Source organism: Chroicocephalus ridibundus, chromosome 4, assembly GCF_963924245.1.
Source record: "Chroicocephalus ridibundus chromosome 4, bChrRid1.1, whole genome shotgun sequence".
NCBI lineage: Eukaryota > Metazoa > Chordata > Aves > Charadriiformes > Laridae > Chroicocephalus > Chroicocephalus ridibundus.
In genome coordinates, this window is record NC_086287.1 from 50,270,087 (window position 1) to 50,296,096 (window position 26,010).

General features: G+C 37.1%; 1 protein-coding gene across 10 annotated transcripts in view; it reads left to right on the forward strand.

Moving 5' to 3' along the window:
• LRRC4C (leucine rich repeat containing 4C) overlaps positions 1 to 22,087 on the forward strand; it is a 563,896-nt gene extending 541,809 nt beyond the window's left edge. For 9 of the 10 annotated variants that reach the window (XM_063332664.1, XM_063332667.1, XM_063332663.1 and 6 more), the window contains one exon: positions 19,427 to 22,086. In XM_063332664.1, the coding sequence (XP_063188734.1) occupies positions 19,469 to 21,385 (1,917 nt within the window). In that variant the 5' untranslated portion in view covers positions 19,427 to 19,468 and the 3' untranslated portion in view covers positions 21,386 to 22,086. Of the gene's footprint in view, positions 1 to 12,425; positions 12,644 to 19,426 lie in introns of all 10 variants that reach the window. The other variant, XM_063332672.1, reaches the window with a different exon arrangement.
• Positions 22,088 to 26,010: the final 3,923 nt, after the last annotated feature.

Below are 26,010 nucleotides of genomic sequence, written 5' to 3' on the forward strand. Positions count from 1 at the left end.
GGCAAATGTTGCACATACCACTCAGCTTTCCTGTGAGTGAAAAAGTGATAGGGTAAATAATGCCTAAACTGCTTACAAAAGCCAAGTTTTAATTCTGTTTTTCCATAACGTGTTTAAGTTCAGCTTATGAAGACTGATCGTTAGCATTGCTCTGGTACAACAGGTATCTGATACTACATGTAGGCAAGTATAGGGTAAAAAAAAAAAATCCCTGCAAGAGTGGCTTGTTTGGACAAATGCCATTTTTGTGTCCAGAAAACCTAGATTTCTACGCCATTAAGTGAGTATGAATAATTTTCTTCCTACTCTGACACTTTGAGTTGTACTGTAAACGATATCAAAATTACACTTTTAAGTGCATTTTGTACAGTAAACTTCAGGTCTTCAATCATCTGTAGAATAATTTTTGAAGTGCAATCTATTGGCAAAGCCTTTTTGCAGTTTCCAGATTTTGCAACCAGCTGCTTTGAGTAACAAGAAAAGTTCTATTCACTCATACTTGTCTTTGTATGGGTAAGAAAGGAATCAAACATCAAAGATTTTGGGTACTGTTTTCTAATACGGTCCTGATAGTTTTATAGACTTTGTTCTAACTCAGTTGAAGTGCTGTCAGGCCTCATTAAGATCAAACATTCAAGATAATGGAAGGCTGTGATCTTCTCCGGTATGCATTGTTTAAGATAGATCTGTAATTTTAAACAGAAAGGCGAGATTTCTGCATATTGCATAAGAGAATGTGATGCTGGTAAGGGGCATGGCATTTGCCTGAAGGGACAAGTGGCAAACAGCAATGTGACAGAAACATGTAGAAGCAAACATCCCAGTTTCCCTTTTGAAATCCTCTTAATCACTTCATTGGTCAATGGCACATGACTTATCCTTGAGTGCGCTGACTGGGCAAACAGGGGAGATAAAGTGATTAATTTGTTTTCTATAGTTCAAAACAACTGATCGTTCAGTACCTGATCATGAAAGTAAGCTAAGGTGCAATTAATACGATTGAGAAGACAACATTGGTTAGACAAAAAAAGCCCAAAAAAATACAAAGCAAGCTTGAACTTGGGACCTTTGAGTGCTGATCCCGAATTTGTTTGGTTTTATGTTATGGCTTTGGCAAATCATAATTCATCAGGAGAGGAGGAAAAAATGGAATTTAAATACTTGTACTCTGCATCCATTAATGTCTTCATTCCAGAGAGAAGACATTCATGGGTATCGAACAGTGAATTCCTTATAACCATCATCTACACCTCCTAGAAACCTTCCTTTGTTTATTTCTTGTGACAGAAATCCAATAGTCATTGTAAAGGACAGAGACACAAAAAGTTGTAGGGCATTTTTTTGACCGTGCTGTTGATTAAGTTCAAACATTTTTGAGAAATACTGCATTAAATGTAATTTTCATAAGAATATAATGAACTATAGTTACCAGACAGATATTTAAAAACTAATCTTAATTCTTGTTCATGAACAATGAACAAAGAGAGGTGCTATCCTTTTTTTTGTTGTTGTTTTCCTTAAGTGTAAGTCCATTCACCCTCAGTTGTCACCAGCACTTGGATAAAAATGTAGGATCAGGAATTTGAGAAACTATCTAAATGGATGCAGTGAGCCAGATCCTGTGCCAGTGAAGCTACACTGATTTATACAAGCTGTGGATCTGGCCTGTGAATTTTATTTTTGACAGTAAACACTTTTACAGCACAGTCAGGACTTTCTACAAGCATTCTTCATGCTATAGAGCACTGGCTCAACATCCATAACTGTAATTTAGTGTTGAATGACCTGATCTTCATGCACTGAATGGAAATGGAAACTTCCCATTAAAAGAACGTTCCAAGACAGCAAAATTCAGTGTGTGTTCAGAAAAGAGAACTTTTTTCTCAGGGGAACGAAGTGTCAGGTCACTTTAATTGAAGTACAAAGTCTGGATCTTTGAATTTTGTTCGTGTTACTGATGTTTACACCACCATGTAATGTACAGAGTGGCGTGGCCAACAACCTTCATAAGGCACGAGGTCTTCACAAGGCTGCTCCCTGGGATAGATTTGTTAGTTCATACTAATGTATGAGACCGAATGCATGAACTAATCAGTAGCAATCCCTTTGGAGTTTGTGTCCAGCTATAGAACTTGGATCTACAATATACGGAGAAAAATTATGTGAAAGTGCTTTTGTTGCAAATTTTTGCCATTATTCCTTACAGTCTGCAAGGAAGGTGCAGCAAAACTGTGTTCAAAATCCTTGAATCGATAGTCTGAGAATCAGAATTTCAAGAAGAGGACAGTAGTAGCCCTACACCAGCTTTCAGGTGTACTGTCTGCTGTGTCTGCATTGTTCAGCAATCACTAATGAAATTATTCCTCTCACTCCCTAGTATGTTCTTACTTTCCCTTTCAGTAAAAATTGGGAGTTAAAGAATAGCAGTGAAGAGCAATTGAATATGGTCTAGTAAGTGCCTTTCTCACTCTTAAGTACGGCTTATTAAATTTCATTCTGAAAAATGAAGCTGTATTTAGTATAAATGTGAGGGATCCTGGTGAGAAGAAAAGCACCCCAAACCATTAAAAGAAAAAAATTATTTTTGCTGCTGTATAATTTTGAAATGACTTAGAAATTTGTACTATACTTAAGGAAAAAAAAATTGCTAACAACTTGGACACCAGACTGCAGATAAATGAAATTTTAAAAGGAGGGTTTAGTACTCTTTAAGAAGGAAAAATGAAGTTTGTAAGTTCCTGGCAGACCTGTAATTAAATTGAAAGGTGTCTTGCTATGCTACTTTTATACACTAAGGAGAAACTATTAAGGCTGTTTTGCTGACTGCAGTATACTGCAGTCTTGCAGGTTGCATTGCCGGGCTGCTTTGTGGAGCAGCAGCAAACTTTGCCCTTTTAAACAGCTCTAAATGATTATGGTAAGATTTTAATACAGCTTTGCTCTCTTGTTCTTGTGGTTACCTATAGAGAGGTCTTTAAATCCCAGTATTTGCTACTCTTACCTGTTTCAAGTAAGAAAAGAAGCAGCAGTTGATGAAGGCAGTCTAAACAGCAGATACCGAATGTTTATAGATCCCACCAAACGATGGCTATTTTCTTGCAGTATTTGTCTTCACTTTTAAGACGAGGTAAGATAATTCATGGCTAACTCTTTCCCAAGTAATGTCTCACGCCCTGGCTCACTCAAGACAAATGTCAGGGATGAGAGACTGTCTAGCACATGCTTCTGCAAATACTGATAGATACATTATCAGTATGCATAAGTTACCGTTGATTAAAGAATGTTGAGTAGTAGTCTCCTCACATTGGATACCTAGCTTTCTGTCTGTCCTGAAAAAGATCCGCTGTGTCTGCTGAACAAGACAGAGAGTTGAAAGAAGCTATTTTAGCAATTCCATAAAAGCAGATTGTTCTTCCAAGCTAAATCTACAGCAGTGCTCTGGTGCTGTTCTGACACAAATACTATTCTCTAACGTCATACAAGTGAATGAGAAATTCACTCCTTTTGAAGTCAAGCCTTCTTTCAAAATTGCACTTTCCAAAACAGTAGGGAAGTTTACCCAAATTGTTGTTGTACGTCAAATTTGAGCCCCAAATGTACGCCACATTTCTAAAGTTTGCCTTCGATTTCAGTTGAAGATAGCAGTCTTCAGTGTTTCTTGATATAAAATGGTAAACTATAAACAAATGCTATATTTCTCTCCAGAAATAGCTAGACTGCAGTGGAGAACAGAGTAATTCTGATATATATATACGTGTTGTTTGTCAATTGTTGTTTGTAGGATTTAAAGCTCCCAGGGTAACTTCTAGATAAAAGTCAGCATCTAACCGTAAGCTATAACCATCTATTAGTCAATGTAAAACCTCTAACCAGACATAACACATTATAAAGATTTGAGATAAGGAACTCTTTTCATTTATTGAGGGGTATGTCTGCGGTTTTTATTTCATAGCTACCATTGAAACACTGTATTTCATGGTACTAAGGAATAAAAAAGAGAAAAAGAAAGAAAATAAATTATTATTAGAAAAAGGAAAGTTTATTTTTTAAGAATGAAAACTAAATCCAATCTTAATGTATGATTACCATTCTTTCATGTCTTCTCTTTACCATTTGAATTCTATTTTATAAAAGCTGCATTTTCAGAGCAATTGGATATCTGAACCTCCTGATATTCCTCAAGAATGGATCAGTCTAGTTTAGAGGGTAACAAGGGTCACAAACTTCAGCTGGAATAAAAATCATTCTAGTTTCATTGACTTGAATGGAGCAATGCCAGTTTATCCCATCTGAGAACTAGACTAAATTTGGCAAATTTCTGTAGAATTACATAGAAAAAGATTGCCTTCACACTTCTGGAATGGAAAAAATTATAAAGAAAAGAAGCCACGGGAATGTGCTATGTACATCGCTTTTTGTGTTTGTTTGTTTTTCCTCCTCAGAGCCATAGAGGAGCTCACATATAAAAAAAATTGGTTTTTTTTCCATCATCCCCTCCCTGATAGTGATAGCTTAGGTTTAGATCTATGGCTGCAGTGTTAGAGGAAGTTCTTAAATCTGTGCATGCTCCTTGTCTCTGATACCCAGCAGTTCTCCTGTCTTCCATGAAATTCTTCTGAGATTTAGATCCCAGTCCAGAAATCAGGTCTAGTAAAGGAGATCTCTGTGCTTCGTGTGAAGAATGTGAGGCATAACTCCTTGTAGTCTTCTCTAGTTCTAGCTGCTGTTATTACATCTTGTCGCTTCCTGAGCTTTCTTAAGTATTGAGCATATGGGCAGCAATATGAGTAAAGAAATCAAGGTGATTTTCCCAAGATGCGTTAACCCAGGTTTTAAAATCATTCTTGCACAAGTGGATATAGCTAGAAATATCAGGCAAATACTAAAATTAATGATACAATTAATTATGTAATCTTACAGACTAAATGCTCCACTGTGTGATGTAGGTCTGTAAGGCAGAGCAGCGCTGGGGATATATGTGCTATAGAGCGTTGGTATTTAAATGCAACATAAGTACTTAAATTTATCATTGCTCTTAACAGCCGACAACCACATGGAACTGGTGTATGAGAGTGAACTCTGGTATCAGAGTGCCTGGTGACGCCAAAGGTCTTCCACGGCATACTTCATGGGAGGGCTGTGTTATCAATGTATTTGTCCACTTGAAGTGCTTACATGATCCTGTGCTAATGACTGCCTGAAAATATGTAATGTACTTATCCTTATGCATCATTCTGGAGTAGACAGCATAGATAAGAATCTAGGAAATAGTTCTCAGCCAGAGAGGTCTGGACATATTATCACTTTTGTCATTCAACTATATTTTATATGTGTTCAGGCTGAAGCAATAGTTAGAATTTAAAAATTCAGAAAATATTTTCCTGATAGGAAACAAATAGTTGTTATAGAAATAATGTTGAACTATATTTTACAAAGTGTATTAGGTATACTATTACATGCATAAATACATTTATTTGAATGTAAGCTTCATTGGCTGCTTTGTGTTTTAATACTGTCTTTAACTATATGACCAGATCGTATTTTTCCGATAGTAACTCTGTCTCTTTGAATGTACAGAATGAACAAACCAACCCGAATTCAGTACTTGGGCTTTTATCAGTAATATTCTCCTTTTTTTTGGTAACTATTTGTGACCATAATGTATGACAGTTGCTCTAAAGCTGTGCTGACTGTGTCTGTACAGTTTTCAGTGACTATACTATAGGTATATCCCTAGCATGGAACATTTAATCTGTAAATGGTTAAAATTTTACAAAGTTCTAAGAAACTGACAATAGCCTTTCACAATGGCAGATGTTGGACATCCTTAATAATAGGTGGAATTACTGCTGTCTGTGATAAATGTATTTGTATTGCTATAGAAGTCAGCATAGTAATGGAAAGCTGTACTGCAAACAGGCATATTTATATCCTTGAATAACATCAGCTATCGAATTATTCTACTTTGGACAGGTAATTTTCAAATTTGTTTTGAACCCTGGGTTCACTCTCTGGCTATACATTTTTAAACTAGGAGAGAAATTTCTTGGAATTTTTTGAGAATCCAATATGTTAATATCTTGATATTTTAAAATATTCCATTACTTTTGTTTCATAGCATGCTTTCACATATACAAACTCTGTCTTTGTAGTTGTCTCACTTACAACTTTTCCTTTTCTGTTACATGACAGTTATAATTAAATGAAAATGAAATTTCCATCTCCTTGAGAACTATCCTAAAAGAGTGGCATCAAAACCCTAGTGCTTACATCAGCAATAATCTGCAGTTGGCTCTGTATAGCAAATTCTTATTGACATATGAGATGGAGTCCTGACTCCACTGAAATCAAAGACAAAACTCCCATTGGTTTCTGTAGGAGTCAATTTTTACCCATCATTTTCTTTCATGGATCTAGTTAAAAATGGAAGTCTGTGGTGGGCTCATGAACACAGAATACTGTATCAGCACTTCAGAGTCTGGGCAGCTGAACAAGCAAGCAGCGCTGCTGATAGTGGACATTGCATCCTGTTGGTTAACTCGAAGCAGATAAACAGCACTTCAGTGAAAATGATCATTTGCTAAAGAAGTAAATGCCAGCTTTCCTGGATCTGATATGAATTTATTATTGAGGTAATAATACTTTGAATTTAACCAGTGATTTCAATAACCAGGCTATAAGCAGCCTATATAGAGAAGATATTCCATCACATAAATGTATACTCAGCAATTTAAAAACCATGTCTACATGAAAATATGAAGTAATCTATTATTTTTCTCTATAAGACTTATCACAGTGTGAAGTTTCAGAGAGATAATGTCTTCTCTATCTTTATCATTTATGATTCTTGGATTTATAGATGGTCTGGACAGAAAGAGAATGACTCATATAATTTACCACTGTCTCTCGCAAACCCCTTTGGAGCCTTTGGTTTTCACCAAGCTGCATTCAAGCTTTCTTTGTTAATTATAACTTTTCCAGGCAGATCTACATTATCAATTCTTAAATCAGTCCATATGTTCTGTGAAGATATGCACTATGTTTTGGATACCTCCGGAAAACACATTGGGATGGATGATATGGGATTGTGCTAGTGCCTCGTTTCAGTACATATAGAAACAAAATGCTCCAGTATTAACAAGTTACTTCAGAATTATTTAAAATATGAATAAAATTAGAAGAGGTTAAATTGAAAATACATAATATTTTTTGTTTGCAATGTTTGACAACACAGTTATAAAATTTCACTTAGGTAGGTTTCTTTGGGTTTGCTTCCAGTGCTTGACTAAGCTGTCAAGGGAAAGGATGTCTTTTGCCTGTTAAGGTCAGTGTGGAAGTCACAGTGTGAAGCATTTCTGTAATTTAAATATTATCTTATATATACATGTGTGACCCTATGACTATGCTTTATACAAACATATTTGGGGATTAATGCACTTATTATTGGAATTTAGTAATTAAAACGTTAGTAATTATTCACTTTAGAGTGAAACTGGTTTTGGAGCAGACTATCTTTCAAAAGTACTGTGGTCCATGAAACATCATCAGTCCTTTACTAGGTCAGAAACAGATGTTTGTGGCAGAGGACTGACACTTGACAGGATATGGTCATTGTAAATGGGAAAGGTGGAGTTCGTGTTACCCTGTACTGGTGCAGTGGTGCCAGAAGAATCTTTGTCTAGTTGCATGTGAAACAGTTATGAACCTCTTAACTATTACTTTCTTCCCTTTCCTTCTTCAGCTAGTGAGAATAATTCCCTGAATGTGAAATACTGTTCTTTTTCAAGTTATTTCCATCTTCCTAGTTGCATGAATTTGAAATGTCACATTTTGCCACTTGTACAGTTCTACGGCAGGAATTTTCTTTTAGTGTTTTTTTTTAACATTTACATTTAAAAATCACTTCAGGGCTTGACAAGACCCTGTCTGACATGAGGCTTATATGACAGCTTTCCTGGGGCCAAGGATCAGAAGATCATAGCACATATATTGGAGAGCTTTGCCAAGAGGAAGCTTTGAGAACAGGTCACAGGAACAAGGTGACGGTAGGTCCCCAAGAGTGCCTGCCTATTCCCATTGTAGAAAGGATTGGACTGGGTCCCAGATGATCCATAGCGTTGTCTGTGGCCTGTTCTCTGGGTAGAAGAGAGGACCATGTCTCATAACATGTCCAATGAGTTTCAAGAAGGAATAGCATAGCATACATCATACACTGTAATTTCAAATTCACAATGTATTTCTTCAAACTTGCCATCTATAGTATCAACAGCTTGCGGCAGGTACTTGATAATACCTACCAAACCAGAACAGCATCTAAATACAGTCCTGTAGGAGAAGGAATGAGAGAAAGAATACACAGATGAAGTGACAAGTTTATGGTATTTAATGCATTTCTGGAAGGTGTACAAATACTGTGATAAGAAGAGTAATACAGGAATCTGGAGAATAGGACAGAACATTTTCTAATATTAAATCAAAATTATCAAATTTAGTTTTAAATGTCATGGTATGTTGGTCTTCTAAAACTTGATGATCACACCCTTTAGTATGTACATAAAGTCCACATTCTGGTGGACTGATTCACGAGTTCTGGGTCCCTGCCCTGCCTCTGCTGATGACACCTTTCATTATAGCATATCCACTTGGACTCTTGTGGACTCCTGCGAGCAAGCTTCATCATGCTCTGCTCGGATGCAGACTCTGTCTTTGTGTTATTAGGGCCAGGCTGGAGCAGCACTGTGAGGCACATCAGCTTGGAGTTGACAACACACTAACAGTTGCTACATGGCTACCATTTGGAGCAACAAGCATTGCATCTAGTCAGCATGGAGTGTGAAGCTCCTGTTTGCAAAGTATCATGTAGACACATGCTAAATGTTGCCAAATGATTAAATCCATTATTGCCTCAGTTTCTTCAGCTGTAAACTAGAATGATATTACCTATCTCCTTTTCAGAGGCCTTGCGAGGATGTGTTTGTGTTTTATGGTTGGACTTGATGATCTCAAAGGTCCTTTCCAACCATGAAGATTCTATGATTCTATGTTTGATGTCTTATTAAGGCGATCCAATCAAGGATGGATTGTTGCCAAAACTCCCATTGTATGCAAAGGGTCCTGGGACCTCTATGTTCATGCGACTCCCAACAACAGAAGTATCAGGTCAAAGTCTGTTGTTCAGATTGAGGAAAATACTTGTCAGTAGTTGTTACAGTCCCCCTGAGTCATCACATAGTTTCACTCTTAATTTTATTTCACTAGCTGCCTCCTAAATTGAATTGAAACATTTTCCCACTTGTAATATTTAAAGCTGTACAAAAACTGTATGCAAGAGAACCTGTGACCTATTCATTGCCCAGCAGTGATAGATCTGGTAATAACATGCTTGCTATTCTGGCTGTGCTGCACTTTGGTAACACCTAGGGTTTAATTGAAATACACCCTGACCTTGGTTTTGTTCATGAGGCATAGAATGGACATAATTAATATGAATCTACTGAGGGATATTACGGCAAAATGTATTACTAATTTTGGCTTCTCACACTCTTTTGGAAAAAAAAATATCACAAATCTCAGTAAAAAACAATGCACTGCCATTTCGTAGAAGTCCTAATCCAAGCAATTTTCAAAAAATGTAACTTCCTATATTTCTCTGTACCTATTTTTTCTCTCCAAACAGTATCACAGTATGATAATTGCATTACCCCTAACAGTTTCATATTCCTTCATAATTAAATAAACAGCTTGTAAATTGCAGACCACAAAATGCCTGTGTTCCACTCTTACCTTAAGGGGTTTCCATAGTTACCAAGGACAAGAAGTTTAACCATCAGTTGCCAGACTTGAGGCTATTTGCAGCCTTAACTTTTTATCTCGTGTCTCTTTCTCTTTGTCTCTTTGTTTATTAACAGAATGAGGGAGTAATTTGGACTCAGTTAGCCGCTACAAATGCAATGATGCAAAATGGACTCCGGTGCTTTAGTCTGTTATTAGCTGGGTACGTTTCTCCCAGAAGGTATTTTAGAATAATGCATACTAGCAATACAGCCTATAGTTTCCAAGGTTATGAAATACCTACCAAGCACTTCTCCAACTCAACATCAAATAATTCAGACCTTAAAAAAGGAAAACACCTTTCTTGACACAGAATTACGGCATAGAAGTATTTAGGCAGATACCTATTTTAGTTGGTGCAGATCTTGCATGGCTGTTTTAACATAATTCCCTTTCATTCCTCAGTCTACTCTGTTTTATATATTACAAAATGCATTTGGAAAAACTGCACTTGTTAAGGCGCAAACTTGATTTTTTTATGCCATGGAAATAGACAATCCTCTGATTCGCCAATCTCAAAATAATCTTAATATCTTTCTAAATGATATCAAATTTTATCAGATCATCTCTGTTGTCAAAGTATAGAAACTACTACTGATCCACAACTGCATTATATGTTCATCAAACTAAAATATTTCTGTCTCCTCGTTTATGTTATCTACTGAGGTCAAAAGCTTAGCAAGGCTCAAAGGATGACTTGTATGGGTAACAAGAATATTCAGCATTAACACATACAGTAGATAAATGCACATATTGTAACTTAGGCAAAGATGTTTGGGGCTTTAAAAACTGGACTCCAATTTTCTAAGATTAGGATGAAACTCTTTTAAGGGCAATTATATACACTAATTGACAGTTTTAATTTTTTTTTTTTCCTCTTCAATGTACTGGCTACATTTGTATATGCATTCTTAGACTATGTGGTGTTCTGATCGGACGTTTCCTACATCTGTTTTTATAATTTGTGAGTAGGGAGAAAGTTTTGGAAGGAATGGGGGGTAACATCTTGGATTCTGTCAGCCTTGCACTTTTTTGCCTTTGTATCTTTTAAAAGACACAACATTTTAACCTGCAAATTTTTGCCTGCTAGTTTGAAATTCTGTAGTATATTGTTGAAAAGAATGTTAATTTTATACAAACGAATGCCTCCATGTTAAAAAAAAATGCTAATATTCTACCAGATCAAAACTAGTTTGTTTGAAATGACGTGTCACTGTAGTACCTTTAAATAGATGTTGTCTTAAGTCACTACTAGTCAGCTAAAAACAAAATGATGTTTCAAAATGATGACCACGGTGTGACAGGAGTGAAAATTGCCTTGTTTTGGTGCAGTGCTTTAGAACATCGTATAATTTTTTATTAAGGGTTGTTTTTATACTAATTTTATTGCAGTTCACAGATGTCTTCCAAATAAGGATCTGTGATTTTGCTTTGATAATAAACCAAAAGGGGATTAAGAAAGCATTCTTTCAATATTTATAGATATACTGCTGTTTAATTGTTGCTCGCTGTGGTATTTCTGGCATAAGACAGTGAAATCCTGAAGATGCTTGTATGACTTCCCCATATATCATGGTTGGCACGTGAGATGTAGTGACATGCTGCTGTAATTCAGATAATTTTGTTATCGGGGCTATTTTAAATTTTTTTCTGTACAGTTGCCTGTTTCCCCCTACATAAATATCTGTCCAGAAAAATATAGAAGATGAAACAAACAAAAAAAGTTCCCAGAAACTGTGTTTTATCAACTGAATTGGTGAAGTGAGAAGAGCAAAATGAGACTTGAATAACCCAAGGGAATAGTGATGAGGTAGAAAACCTTTTTACCTTTATGTAATTGGTTTGAATCAAGCCCAAGTCAATACAGAACAAAAATTCCTAATGTCTACATAGGGTCTCAAGAAAATGAATCCAAATTAACTTTGAAAAGGGACTAGCTACACTACATTACATTCTTTTATGGACACTCTTAATTGAAATTACAGTGGCCTTGATTCAATTTAGCTTAAATTAAATTCTAAATACGAGTGTCCACACAAAGATTTAATGCAATATAATTAACCCACTTTAAAAGTTAATTCCAATTAAATTTCTAGAATGTTTCCGAGTAGGCTAGTACCAAGCTGTATTGCGGTGGCTTTTATGAAAGAATTTAAGTTAGTTCATCATGAATAGTTCATAGATTGCTCCTATTCATACCACTGCGAGCAGTCTGAACAGAGAGATTAGGACTGTTTTGTCCTCTTTAACCTTTGGGTGACATCCAGGGAAAGGTCAATAAAGAAATCAACTAATTCCTTTTAATAAAAATAAGTATGTCCTAAAGAAATATCCATTACATATTGACTGCTGTTTCCTATGATTTTCCTGTAAAATTAGCACATGTTATGAGTTCTACTGAGGATACAATGTGCAAATGATGTTTGGGAGTAAAAGAACATTTATAAATGAAGGGACATACCAGACTGATTTAGTTTAAAACACTGTGAAATCTCTTATTTTCCAGGTAAAATACAAATATCTTTGCCTGGATGAAAATTCTGAAATTCTCATTTTTAAAAAGTCTGTTTCGTGTTCATTTCTGTTACCTGAAGTTAAGGAGAAAATTTTGAACCTTAAGAAGACATGAGAGAGGAAACATGAAATCATGCTGGAAAATGAGGGGTGTGAAATAAAGCTGTTTTCTGCATAACAAAATGAAAGAAAAGAAGAAAAAGGCAGACTGGATCAAACTCATCCTTGATTGAACTCCCCTGAAATCAATGGCGATTCAGGAGGATTGAATGTGTCCAATCACATTTAGGTCTTTCAGGTCAGTGTCTTAGTGATTCATCTGAGTCTTAAAAGGCTTGCGGAATAGAACCGGGAAATATCTGTGCTACAGCAATATCCTCTCTGCCTCCTACACTTACGTGCTTCAAGGGGCCATAGAAAATCCCAACTATGGCCCAGAGAGAAACAGTGAAACGTGCAAAGAGGAGAATAATTTGCATTGTGAGTGTTTTGATTTATCTGGTCTCATGAGTAATCAGTTTGCATTGCAGGGCTGCCTGTCTAGCCCTCTGGCCTCCACTGTATTTAACTAAAAATAAAATGAAAATCAAATGGATAAAAGCTGCTGGGTTTTGAAACCTCTCAGGTTTTTAGGCATTATTGCAATGGCTCCCTAAACTGTTGTTGAGACTTCTAAAGTCCTAGAGCAGTGAAAAGAGAAAACTGATTTTTAAGAATGGAGGAAAAGACACACAGCTATATAGTGGCAGTGGTGGGGTTTCACTGTAAAACAGTCTGTTTAAAAAAAAAACCCCAAACACCTCAGACAGGAGTAAATACATGAGGGGAAAAAAAAAAAAAAGATTAGGAAGAGAAAGATATGAGATCTACCGTAACTCAGTTTACTATTTTGCATCATGATTGGTGTAATGCTCTATTAAGAACATAGCATGTGTTCCTTTGTTGGTGGCAAAGACATTCAATGGAAAAAAAGAATGGTGTCATTGCACTGTTTATGGGCAGGGAACAGCATGCAAAGTGTTTGTAGTTCTCTTGAACTGAAAGCTCTAGTCCTCAGAGGTTCAGCCAGGTGTAAAGGAGTTTCAGGACAGAAAAGGCAGGGAGGTATGCAGGAGGGTATGCTGAGTGAATCCCTAGCAATGTGGTTCCATCCGCCCAACTCTTCATAGCCATATGGGGACACGCATCTGAGGCTGCAGGAACATTTGCAGAGCAGATGTTGGTAGAGGATTTCTGACCCCAGTGGAGCTCCCTGCCCACAGTTCAGTCTCTGTTCTGGGACGAGGGTTTACCCTCGTGTGTTTCAGTATTTTGTGGAGCTAAAACAGATTGTGTGCTTGTCTCATGGTATCTACACTGAAATTCCCTTGGCTTCCTCTGCTGGCATTGCTGCCAAAAGGGGATCAGTCTCAGGCTCTGAGAGCATTCAGAGTTCCTGAAAAGAGAGTCAAAAGAGTCACTTCTGCATAAAGTCATCCTGGGCTTTAGACCTATTTTTATTGCTGTACTCCATGCTCCGTTCCATACAGAAACTATTTTCAATTCTCTGGTGCTGATACTACCGGAAGAGACTTCCCAGTGTAATTAGCTGTTTGACGCACCTAGCTCCTTTTCATATGTTTGGAAATCTGCCATTTAATTTGCAACTGTAGAGTGGCTTGTTTACTAAAAAATGCAGACATCTTTGCAAAGGGTTTTTCTCTCAAAAACCTCTTTAAAAGGGTGTGATGTACAGCTTACATAACTGTGCTATATAAAGTGAAGCAAAGGTGCATTTTCTGAATGCATCCACATATTTGTCAACTTGAAAAAAGTTGTAAAAAGTGATCTGAATGCTCCTCATCCTGAAATTTTCTGGCACATGGCTGAGGGAGAACTGTGATGATTTAGTTGAGATTTAACTGTGATGTACGTGTGATGATTTAATTTTACTGTTATAGTTTAATCACCTGACATCTGATAGATTCCGTCTGTATTTTCAATGCGGTGACATATAGCAATCACATTTCATTTTTTAACGGCAGATGTACAGCACCAACCAAACTGTGTTAGATCATCTTGTATCATAAACTATATATTGGGATAAAGCCATGGCCTTTGCACTGCACCACTCCGCTGCTGAGACAGTTATTCATAGACCCACAGACTAGACAGAAAGCTAAGTATGAGTTGCCAAGAGCAACTAAACTGCCAGTGATCCAGCTAAGGGTCACTGGAGCTTGGGAAAATATCTTTGCCACCTGCCATAGCTCATTAGGCAGATCTTTGAGAATGGTGTAGAAGTTCTCTTTTGTAATCAAAGCCCACCATTACAGGAAAATTCATCAGAGCGAGTATAGTCACTTTCTCCTGGTAAAGAAACACAGATCAAAGCACACCAGGCTTAAGAACTAATTACAAAAAAATAGAAAAACAAATTGCAGGTTCCATTACAATGCCCATAAGGAAGACATCTCTGCATATATGTTTGGCAAAGCTACCTTTCAATAGCATAACTACTGCATCCTTCAAGCTGACTCTAAGGAAAGCTGGATTGTGCCTATCTGCACAGGTAGATTAGCTTTGTCATTCCTTGCTTCATCTTCTGCATTGGATCGTAAGAGGGCAATGCTTTTCACTCAAAGGAAAATGTGTAGTACATCGATACTAAGTAAGTATCAGATAAGCTATAGAGAGGAGAACACGCATATCAAATGTCAATTTGAAAAAAAGATTTTTTGAGTTTTGTGGAATTAGCAAATAAAACAGATAACTCTCCATATATGTATATATATGTCTCCATGGCCATAAAAAGAATACACATTACTGTACTAAAATAACAGATGATATATGCTTTGGTAATTAGAGCAGTGCCACAGACAGACTTAAGGTCATGTTTGTAAACGCATTTAATAATTGCACCGTGTCTGGGGAACTTACTATGCAGTAAGGAAATTCTTAGCATTTTAAACTACATTTTAAATCTACACAGCAGAGGGCACTAGTGTTATTGAATTGACCATAGAGTAGATATTTTGGTACTAAAAAATGAAGAGGGGAAAAAAATCACTTGGAAGACAAAGAGTTGTCAACAAAGACTAAAGAAGCTGGTTGACGGTCTGTTTTCCATGCATGGATTTATAAAGCTAAATCTTCATGTGTCTCTAGCATAATAGTCAGATATTGAACAGCAAATTACTCTAGCACAGAGTTCCAGATGGGTCTTTATGTAAAACCCATTAAAATATTTCCATAATGTTCTTCAAGACTTTAAATGAATTTTTCACTGTGTTTTTGTGCTGGCTAATTTTTTTCCAGGGTATTTTTGATTTAAAATTACCCTGATGTGAAATGACTGCACCAAGACTTCCTGAATACTTAAGCTCTGAGCTGTGGAAAACCACCAATATAAAAGAAATGACCTTTCTAGTACATTCCTACCGCCACTATGAATCTCACTGCAGTATGTTAGCCTCACACAAAGCTCACCGGTTGAAGTGAGGTATTGCAAGGCATTGCCTAGCATATTTTTGGCTGGTCATGGTGGCTTTTTTGAACCATCAGTTCCCCTGTACGTTAGCAGCATCAAGCTCAGTTAGTGTGGTCTTATGCTAAATAGCACATTTTGCTCCCTGTATTACCAAAGAGGGGAAAAATTTTAGTAATGTAAATAAATCCAACTGGTAGCTACAAAAGCTAAGATTTGCTCTCCCTGCCTCCCAGGAAACATTCCAGAGGAATGTCACTATAGATCTTCTGTACTTATATATTAAACAAGATACAGCTTAGACACAGAAAAATCAAACACACCAACACATATGAAAACATGTCTAAAATTTTACATCCACATCTCACAAAATGGTGATCCTGTCTTCAAAATTGTACACTCAGAGCATCTAACAAGTAGCCAGTCACCAAGCTTGTATTTGAAGCATACACAGATTTGAATTTTGCAGAAACATGAGGATTGCAGAATTCCCTGAGGGTCTTCAATAGATTGCAGTTCTGAGACATATGTTTGATTGAGACATCCCTAGCACAGGACTAGGGAAAAGGTAAACATAAAAGCCACGGGTAATTTTGGCCTTCAGCACAAGGGAAGAGCTGTTCTGTGTGACTGTTTGAGTCAATAACCAAAAATGGGAGGAATATAAGGATTTTATTTTAAGAAGACAAAACAAAAGAATTTCTTTTAAAAATCTTTTTGCAACTGAGACATGAAAACGCTTTGTTTTGGGTTGAACAATTTTTGCTAATCAGTTTCATAATGGGATAATTTATTTGCTGTAATGAAGTACTATATTCTATATTCAAGCAAAATGGTTCAATCTCTTTTTTTTTGTTTGTTTGTTTTTTTCTTACCCATGGAGCACATATGTAGTGATGGAAAGGGAATATCTGCTGGATAAAGGAGTAGGTGAAGGGCATGGTGAGAGTTAGCACCAGGCGCAAGAAGTTGGAACAGGAGGGAAGTGCCTTGGATTGCTTGCAGCACCGTTTGGCATCATCAGCTCTATGGAGGCTGGCCAAGAAGCAACTGAAGGGAGATGATGAGGGCACTTGCTCTCTTGTGACCTTTCTCATTTTTCCTATATTTTCTTGTTCTACAAATCCCATAGTATTCCTGGTCCTTCAGGGTAAACAGGATACAGGAATGAGAGCAGAAAGTAGCAAAAATAAAAGTAGATAAACCATATGACATCTTGCAAAGCTGGCCTTTAATAGTGAATGGGTCTGAGATAGAACACAGAAGATTCCTGTATCTCTACAAGTCACATGTGCCACACCAGCCTTACAAGGATAACTAGCAGCTCTGAAGCTGGACACAGAGGGCTGAGTTCTCATCTCAGTTCCATTGAAGATAATAACATTGCACCAGTGCAATGGCGAAATAATTGGTTTGGTGTGTTTCTGTATCTGTTTTATTACTTGTTAATGGAATTCATTATTCAGTCGAAGTCCCTAGGGGATAAGTTTTAGAAGAATTTAAAAAAAATGAGAAAGGAAAGAAAGGACTGAATATTTTACTGAATAAAAAAAAAATAGTGACAAACAAAAATGCTAATACAGTCACTTAACTATCACAGAAGATGGTTAATTACTATTCAACAGCGAAATTCATGGATCACAGATTTTATCTAAAGAGCCCAAAATTTATATTAGACTCATTGATATAATTCTTTTGACCACTATGGGCAGATTCTTCTTCATGGCAGTGCAAGAAAGGTGGGAACCAGGTCCCTTTCACCCCCTTTTTGCACATAGTTTTACTACAGTTGGATTTTTGATGTAAGGGAACTTGAATTTTAGTGATTAGTTTGAGAGTGTTTCTCCATATATGGTGTTCAGCACCTCTGAAGAGATAACTGACTTAGTAAGCCTGCAGTAAAAAGGAAGGTGTGTACAGCAGCCACCCCTCATCTAGTCCAGTACGTTATCCTAACCCCCTGAACCCATGAAGGTGATGTTCAGAAGCACAGTTATAATGGAGAGGTGGGAGCAGCAATATCTAACGCTACAGCCACAGGGTTCTCCAGAGTCATATGACAGAAGTGTAAGCCACAGAGAGAGAAGCTGAGTGACTTGCTCAAGGTTGCAAAACACATTAGTTTCATGAATCTTTCATAACAAGAATGATGTTTTATAAATAGCACCTACAGAGCAGATCAAACAAACAGATACAGCTCAGACTTTCCAATTCCCATTCACAGGTTTTTAACCATTATATTGGCTTTCTCTGCAGTAAATTATTAAAAGTGAGATGAGAACACTTGCTGGCTCTGAACCGTTATAACGAGTTTTTAAAAAATGCAGAAATGCATTCTCAAAAACACATTGTCTGAATATATAATTGGAAAAAAAGTCTTTTGTTAAATGAATTGCTGTGAGATGCAAGTTAATATATTTTTTCCTGTATTTTTCTTTAAAGAAAAATAGGGTTTTTTCTTACACGAAATGAAACAATTCAGAGCCTGGAGTGGAAAACCACTGCCTTATAGTCTTTTGTTTTACTGAATACATATATTATGTATCTGGGTGCTGCAGGTTATAAATATGCTTTAAGCTTGCTGTAATTTATAAGACTTCAATTTTGGTTGATTTATAGGAAATTTCATTAATCTCTACAGCAGAGGGACCTTGCACTGAGCAGCAGATTGAAAATGAACTGAGGGCTGGGGGCTTTAAGAACTACCACAAACCAATCAGTACTGAAATTCTTAAAATGGTAATGATCATTTGTAGTATAAAGGTCTTTTTTCCCCTTACAGTAAGATCTGTAGCATTTTTCTAGAGGTACCAAAGAAACTGCTAACCCTGAAGCTACAGAGATATTTTTCAGCATTTAAATGGCTATTCTTATTTCTGTGTTCAGCACACATTTACTAATGAGTCTTTCTCTGCTGCTGGTGCCAAACAAAAGAATTGAGGAGGAAATATCATGAAATTGGATGATGCTGTTTAACGGTAGGGAAGAATTGATGCTCAGCATGTTTCTTTTGTATTTTATTTTCTTCATTGAAATAGGCAAGATCTTGCCCTGACATTTGCATGACCTGCTACATTCAATATTAAAGGCTTTACTTCTAGTTAAGCTCTAATGCAGGAATCATGTTTGTATAGACAAAGCTTTTCACCCATACAAAGCAGGAGTCTCCACTTGCTCTTCATATTATTTGTTGTCTTGTCTTATAATGTGTGAAGAAGGTGAACACCTTGAATATTCTGATGATTCTTATCTTACTAATTTTTTCCATTTTGGGGCCCTTGTCAGTTCTTTCAACTCTTCCCCTTGAGTTAGAACATTTCCTTTAGGTATCTGCTGTGGTTGAACTTGTTATCTGCCATCCAGCTACATGCATTATACATTGGAATGAGCAGGAAAAGCTAGTGTCTGCCTTTTTGTTATCTCATTGCCAATTACAGCTGACATACATGACTGTACAGGGAACAAAACATTAGAATTTCAATAGCTATTCTCACCACAGTTTCATGAAATTGGTAGAGTTGACTGAAAGGACTTGAGAAGTCTTTGTTTAGGGAGAACACTTAAATATTTGAGATTAATTTAATGTTTTTCTTCTCCCCTCTTTCTTTCTTTCAGGCTATTCAAACTCCAGAAGGACCAACACAAAATAAATTATGAATGTTGAACAAGATGACCTTACATCCACAGCAGATAATGATAGGTCCTAGGTTTAACAGGGCCCTATTTGACCCCCTGCTTGTGGTGCTGTTGGCTCTTCAGCTTCTTGTGGTGGCTGGTCTAGTGAGGGCTCAAACTTGCCCTTCTGTCTGCTCCTGCAGCAACCAGTTCAGTAAAGTGATTTGTGTACGAAAAAATCTGAGAGACGTGCCAGACGGCATCTCCACCAACACCCGGTTACTCAATCTCCATGAGAACCAGATCCAAATCATTAAAGTTAATAGCTTCAAGCATTTGAGGCACCTAGAAATCCTGCAGCTCAGCAGGAATCACATCAGAACAATTGAAATAGGGGCTTTCAATGGTCTGGCCAATCTCAACACTTTGGAGCTCTTTGACAATCGTCTGACCACTATCCCAAATGGGGCTTTTGTATACCTGTCAAAACTGAAGGAACTGTGGTTGAGAAACAACCCCATTGAGAGCATCCCTTCTTATGCTTTTAACAGAATCCCTTCTCTCCGGAGGCTGGATTTGGGGGAATTGAAAAGGCTTTCATACATCTCAGAAGGTGCCTTTGAAGGTCTGTCCAACTTGAGGTATTTGAACCTTGCCATGTGCAATCTTCGAGAGATTCCTAACCTCACCCCACTTGTAAAACTGGATGAGTTAGATCTTTCTGGGAATCATCTGACTGCCATCCGGCCAGGTTCCTTCCAAGGGTTAATGCATCTTCAGAAATTGTGGATGATACAGTCCCAGATTCAAGTGATAGAAAGGAATGCTTTTGATAACCTTCAGTCACTTGTAGAGATCAATCTGGCACACAACAATCTAACACTGCTGCCTCATGATCTGTTCACACCACTCCGCCTAGAAAGGATCCACTTGCATCACAATCCTTGGAACTGCAACTGTGATATCCTTTGGCTCAGCTGGTGGATTAAAGACAAGGCACCCTCCAATACTGCATGCTGCGCCCGTTGCCACACACCTCCCAGTTTAAAAGGAAGGTACATTGGTGAGCTGGACCTGAATTACTTCACGTGTTATGCTCCAGTCATAGTGGAGCCACCAGCAGACCTCAACGTCACAGAAGGCATGGCTGCAGAGATGAAATGCCGGGCATCAACCTCCCTGACCTCTGTATCTTGGATTACTCCAAATGGATCTGTTATGACGCATGGGGCATACAGAGTTCGGATTGCTGTGCTCAGTGATGGCACATTAAATTTTACAAAGGTAACTGTGCAAGACACGGGTTTGTATACATGCATGGTGAGTAACTCTGTTGGGAATACCACAGCCTCTGCCACTCTGAATGTGACTGCCCTGGATAACCCTGGTTATACATACTTTTCAACTGTCACAGTAGAGACTGTGGAACCTTCTCAGGATGAGGCACAGACCACAGAGCAGGTTGGGCCCACACCAGTTACCAACTGGGAGACCACTAACATGACAACCTCACTTACTCCACAGAGCACAAGATCAACAGAAAAAACATTCACCATTCCTGTGACGGACGCAAACAATGGGATCCCGGGAATAGATGAGGTTATGAAGACTACCAAAATCATAATTGGTTGTTTTGTGGCTATCACTCTGATGGCTGCTGTGATGCTGGTAATTTTCTACAAAATGAGGAAACAGCATCACCGGCAGAACCATCATGCTCCAACACGGACTGTAGAGATCATTAATGTGGATGATGAGCTTACAGGTGACACACCCATCGAGAGTCACTTGCCCATGCCAGCAATAGAGCATGAGCACCTAAATCACTATAACTCTTATAAGTCTCCTTTCAACCACACAACAACAGTTAACACAATAAATTCAATACACAGTTCAGTGCATGAACCGTTATTGATCCGAATGAACTCAAAAGACAATGTACAAGAGACTCAAATCTAAAACATTTATGACATTATGGGGTGGGGGTGGGGACAACGAAAGATGGTTTATAAAAAAAATGACACAAATGACTGGGCTAAATCTACTGTTTCAAAAAAGTGTCTTTACAAAGAAAAAGAAATTTATTTATTAAAAATTCTATTGTGATCTAAAGCAGACAAAATTATGTGTATTCCTCAGAACCTGTTTTTGCTGCACTTATTTACCCTCCTCGTTCCCTTTTTCCTCCCCAACCTACCCTGATTCCCATTTGCCATATTTTTCATAGGAGATCTTGATTCCCTAAAAGAACTGGTCTAAGAAATTTTGTAAGAATTCTGTTACACTTTGGGAATTTTTATGGTGAATTCTAGTGGTGAGATTCGGTCTATTTTGTCACTTTTTCTCTTTTTTTCTTTTATTTTCTCATGCCCTTTTTGAAATTATTCAATAGAGAATGGAATAATAACAGCAACTTTACAAGTGAGAAAAGCAAACAAGCAAAACGTTTTTTTTTTCATGTAATGATTTGCTCTGTATTTACTGAAAGCACCGTTCTGTGAAAAAATGGAAGAAAAAGTAAAAGAAAATGACCAAAAAACCCAAGAAATCAATTTACTTGTGAAAAGCTATAAAACCCATGATCTTTTAAACAATTCTAGAACCAGAATTTGTAGTTCAAACACTAAACTAAGATTATAAATAAAATATTGGTTTTTTCTGTACTTGGATATAGCTCATTTTTAGTGTGTCTTTAAACATCAAAAGTTTGTTGAAATTCGTACAATGTTCTGCTGTGGTGGTCCAAAACACAGTCACTTTAAAGAGAATAACTAAACCATTTTGGATCATTACTGAAGAATAGTATAGTTTTCTTTTTAGTTTATGTAAGCAGCGTACTGGTAAACAAGGGTGTTTGACTTTTCATGCAAGATTAAGATCGTTCTTTCTAATGGTATTTTCAATTATTGTATCATAAGACGTATTTCACAATGCCAGGAAAAGTTTTGTGAGGAGTTTCAGTTGTCACTGAATTTATTAGACAAAGCTGAAAAGTTTGTTCTGCTTTTTGTTATTTATAACTGTCAATAAGAAAATTCACCTTTATATCAAAGCTAGAGGTTTTCAATTCAGTTGTTCTGGTACTCCTAGACATAAATATGAAATATGTTAGCTACCTATAATACCTATAATCAGAGCTGTATCCCTATGTGCAAAATGAAATCAAAATGCTGTTAATGGAGTAACTCAGGAAGAGGCCTGAGGATTTTGGTTTATAAAAGAAAGAACAAAGTCAGTCAAATATGAGGAGAGTATAGGTTACTGTAATTTGCATGACAATTAGACTCCCTGTAGAGTAACCAGTTTACACTAATTTAAACTCAGACTCATTTACCAATAGGAAATGTACACCCTTTTCCTTTCTATTTATGTATGTTCTCTGGCTTACTGGTATAGGAATGGTGTATACCTTGCATGCTGAAAGCTAAAAGGAAGTCTTTGCATCAGAAAACCAGCTTCTGGACGCTGTGTTCTTCCAAGTAGAAGTTCTGCCAAATTATATGCATTGGCAACTGAATAGAAGCATTTTAAGATGATTTAGATTAGGAGAAAGAATCATATATATCATCTCTGAATGTCTTTTCACCTATTTTCTTCCTTAAGCACCCTTACTGTGAGTTTACAGGGTCCTGTGCTAGGTAAACAATGTTCTTGGTTCTTATCAAAATCTCTTTGGAGCTTTCTAGTATGCAGTAGCATGCAGGATGAAGACCCTACTGAACAGTATACTTCTATTCTGTAAATTTAAGAAGGAATATCTGCTAGGTTGAGGTGGTAAATACCTGTTAGATTCACAATTCTCAAGGTTGCCAGTGAATATTGTAGTAAGAAGGCCTGATTTAAGGAGGACACAGTGGAGATAGGTGATGATGAATCACATGCTGCAGGGAGTCCGATAAGTATAATACAGAATGAAACCCAAAGTTCTATAATAATCTCAAAGAAACATTTGGCAAGACATTATCCTTTGATGTACTACATGAAAAATAATATCTACTCTAAGGGAATTTTAATAGAGGGCAAAGATGGACCTGAATGTAAAATGTTGTAGTTGTGATTCCTAGCTTTGCCTATTTCTTCAAAGTGGATTACAGCATTTCATTGGTGATTTCTTTTAAGCATTTTGATAGACTGTACAGAAACACTACAGTTACACTTTGCTATTTGTACTTTGCCCACCTGGCTAGTAACATTGTGTCCATGACCAACGTTTATCTGAAAATTCAAAAAATTATTTCCAGGAAACCTAAATCTGTAATGAACAAGTTTATGTTAAAAAATTATGGCTACTCTCTAACGAGTATTTGTGAAAGTACTTATGGTCACCGTGGTCACTGTTTATAAACAGTTTTTACTAATTCCGAAAGGTTATGCATGGGAGGTCTTTAAGAAAAAAAGGCTATTGCCAAGTGGGACACTGGATCAGTGGCAGTCTTTATTCCTCTTTGGAGTAAACCAAAATAGTATGAGTGACAGTTTTAAACAATATATACATACTTACTGAGTGTTAATCCAGTTTTATTGGTTAATTAAAAAAATTCAGATATTCCTGCTTGCTCATAAGGATAAAGAAAAAGCATTTTGGTGTGTTTGGTTGTGTCAGTATATACGCGTTATGTGGAAACCATATTAGTTAGTATTTTCCCAGTATCTTCCCTATACTTCTTGGAACCACAGAGATTATTTCTGACTCCTTCCTGCTTCTATAAAACACCCAGTACTTTTGGAGATTAATTAAATACCAGATGTAGAGAACATCACAGTTTAAATTATGAACTGAGTTCTGCAACAAAGTGAGAGGCGTGCTGTGCTCTCTTGTTTTGGTGCTCCAATTACATGCCAATGCAGCCTGTTACAGCTCCAGAGACTACAATGTTAAGAATGAAGCCTGGGTCTCCTGTATGGCAGAGCACAACTGATAGAAAGCTCTAATGAAATTTCTCTTGCAGGAGACCACATTGTAGATGGTGTGTGATGTAAAAAAAAAGTGCAAAAAACCCTGTGATCTTGATTATGAGCTATTGCTTTCTAGTGGGGTCATGAGAAAGGATGAATTATTCTTCGGTTCGTTTGATGGAGTTTGAAGGTGTTTGCCTGCTGTCCTGTACAAATACAAAGTGTAAACCATTTTCTTTCTGGAATGTCATCAGGTCTTACAAATCTTGCCATATGCAGAAATGACATGTGAAAAGCAAAGCAAGTGAGTTCCGTTCAATTCACCATACCAGATGGACATCTCATTTTACTTTGAAAAGGGCTAAATGTATGACAATTATTACAGTAATTGTATTTTTTTCTAAAATATTCTGTGTAATGGTTTCAAGATTCCCTGTCCCCACTGGTGGCATTATCACAGCATTAGAGAAAAGATAATTAAATTAATATTGTACTTAGTTGTATTAGCTTCATAGACTTGTGAAAATATTTCATAACAGCTGTTATAAGATTTTATATGTCAGATATGACCATTACTGTAGTCTCTTCAACAAGGAGAATGGAAAATCTTTTCAACCTATTCGCCCTTCTCTAAAGTTCATATTCCATTTTTCGCATGAGCTAAGTAGAGCATTTTTGAAATTTTTGCTTTTTTTCTAAGTCCAGGCAGTGAAGGTCTAGGAAATTTAGGAGCTACCTTGCAATTTCATACCAAAAGAAGTAAATGAAGAAGTAATTTATCCTTATCTTCAAGATATAATAGGAAGTTTCTGGATTTCTGTTTTTCTTGGTAGAACTATTTAATGTATCTTTTTCTCATTTGTGCAGGTGTTGCCAAAAAAAATCTCATTTCAAACTGGCATCTAAAATCCAGTCTACAGTTAGTCTGAAGGTAGTGGCAGACATTTTACTCTGGAGGTGGTATTACATAGCGGTATTGTAGTAGACTAAGACCCAGAGCCATCATTACCGAAATAGCAAGGGTTCATGAGCAGGAGATAGGCTTGGGGGGATTCTGGGAAACCTACCCAGTAAATCTGCAATTTCTGTTGGCCCTGCAGCCGCGCTCTGTAGTGGTGCCTCATGGAAACAATGGCGGTGTATAGTTTATGGCTGGAAGAGCACAGCATGGCTGTGCGTTGGGAACAACTTCATTGGCTTCTCCCCGCTTAAGAGCATAGATGCAGACATAGTCAGGGAGTAACAACTCAACTTCAGCCATGCAGTGCATGACTAGAAATGAGGGAATTTATTTTTTGTGGATTATCACATTTAATCACAAGTACATTTTAAGGCTTACTGCACACTTTAACAATTGAAAACTTGAAGAATCAAAAAAGTCACAGATCTACAGTGTAAGTTTTACACAAATGGAAAAGTTATATTTTGACAAAATGCTAATGCTGGTTTGAAGGAATCTGGGAAAGTTTTTCAGTGTTAAAAACTCTAGTAAGACAAATGAGATCCGTACTTCAATAGCTACATGCTATTTGCTTCAATAAGAATAAGTCATTATTTTCTTAGGCGAGATCACAGAATCACAGAAACTTCAGAGTTGGAAGGGACCTCTAGAGATCATCTAGTCCAACTCCCCTGCTAGAGCAGGATTGCCTAGAGCACATCCCTCAGGACTGCATCCAGGCGGGTCT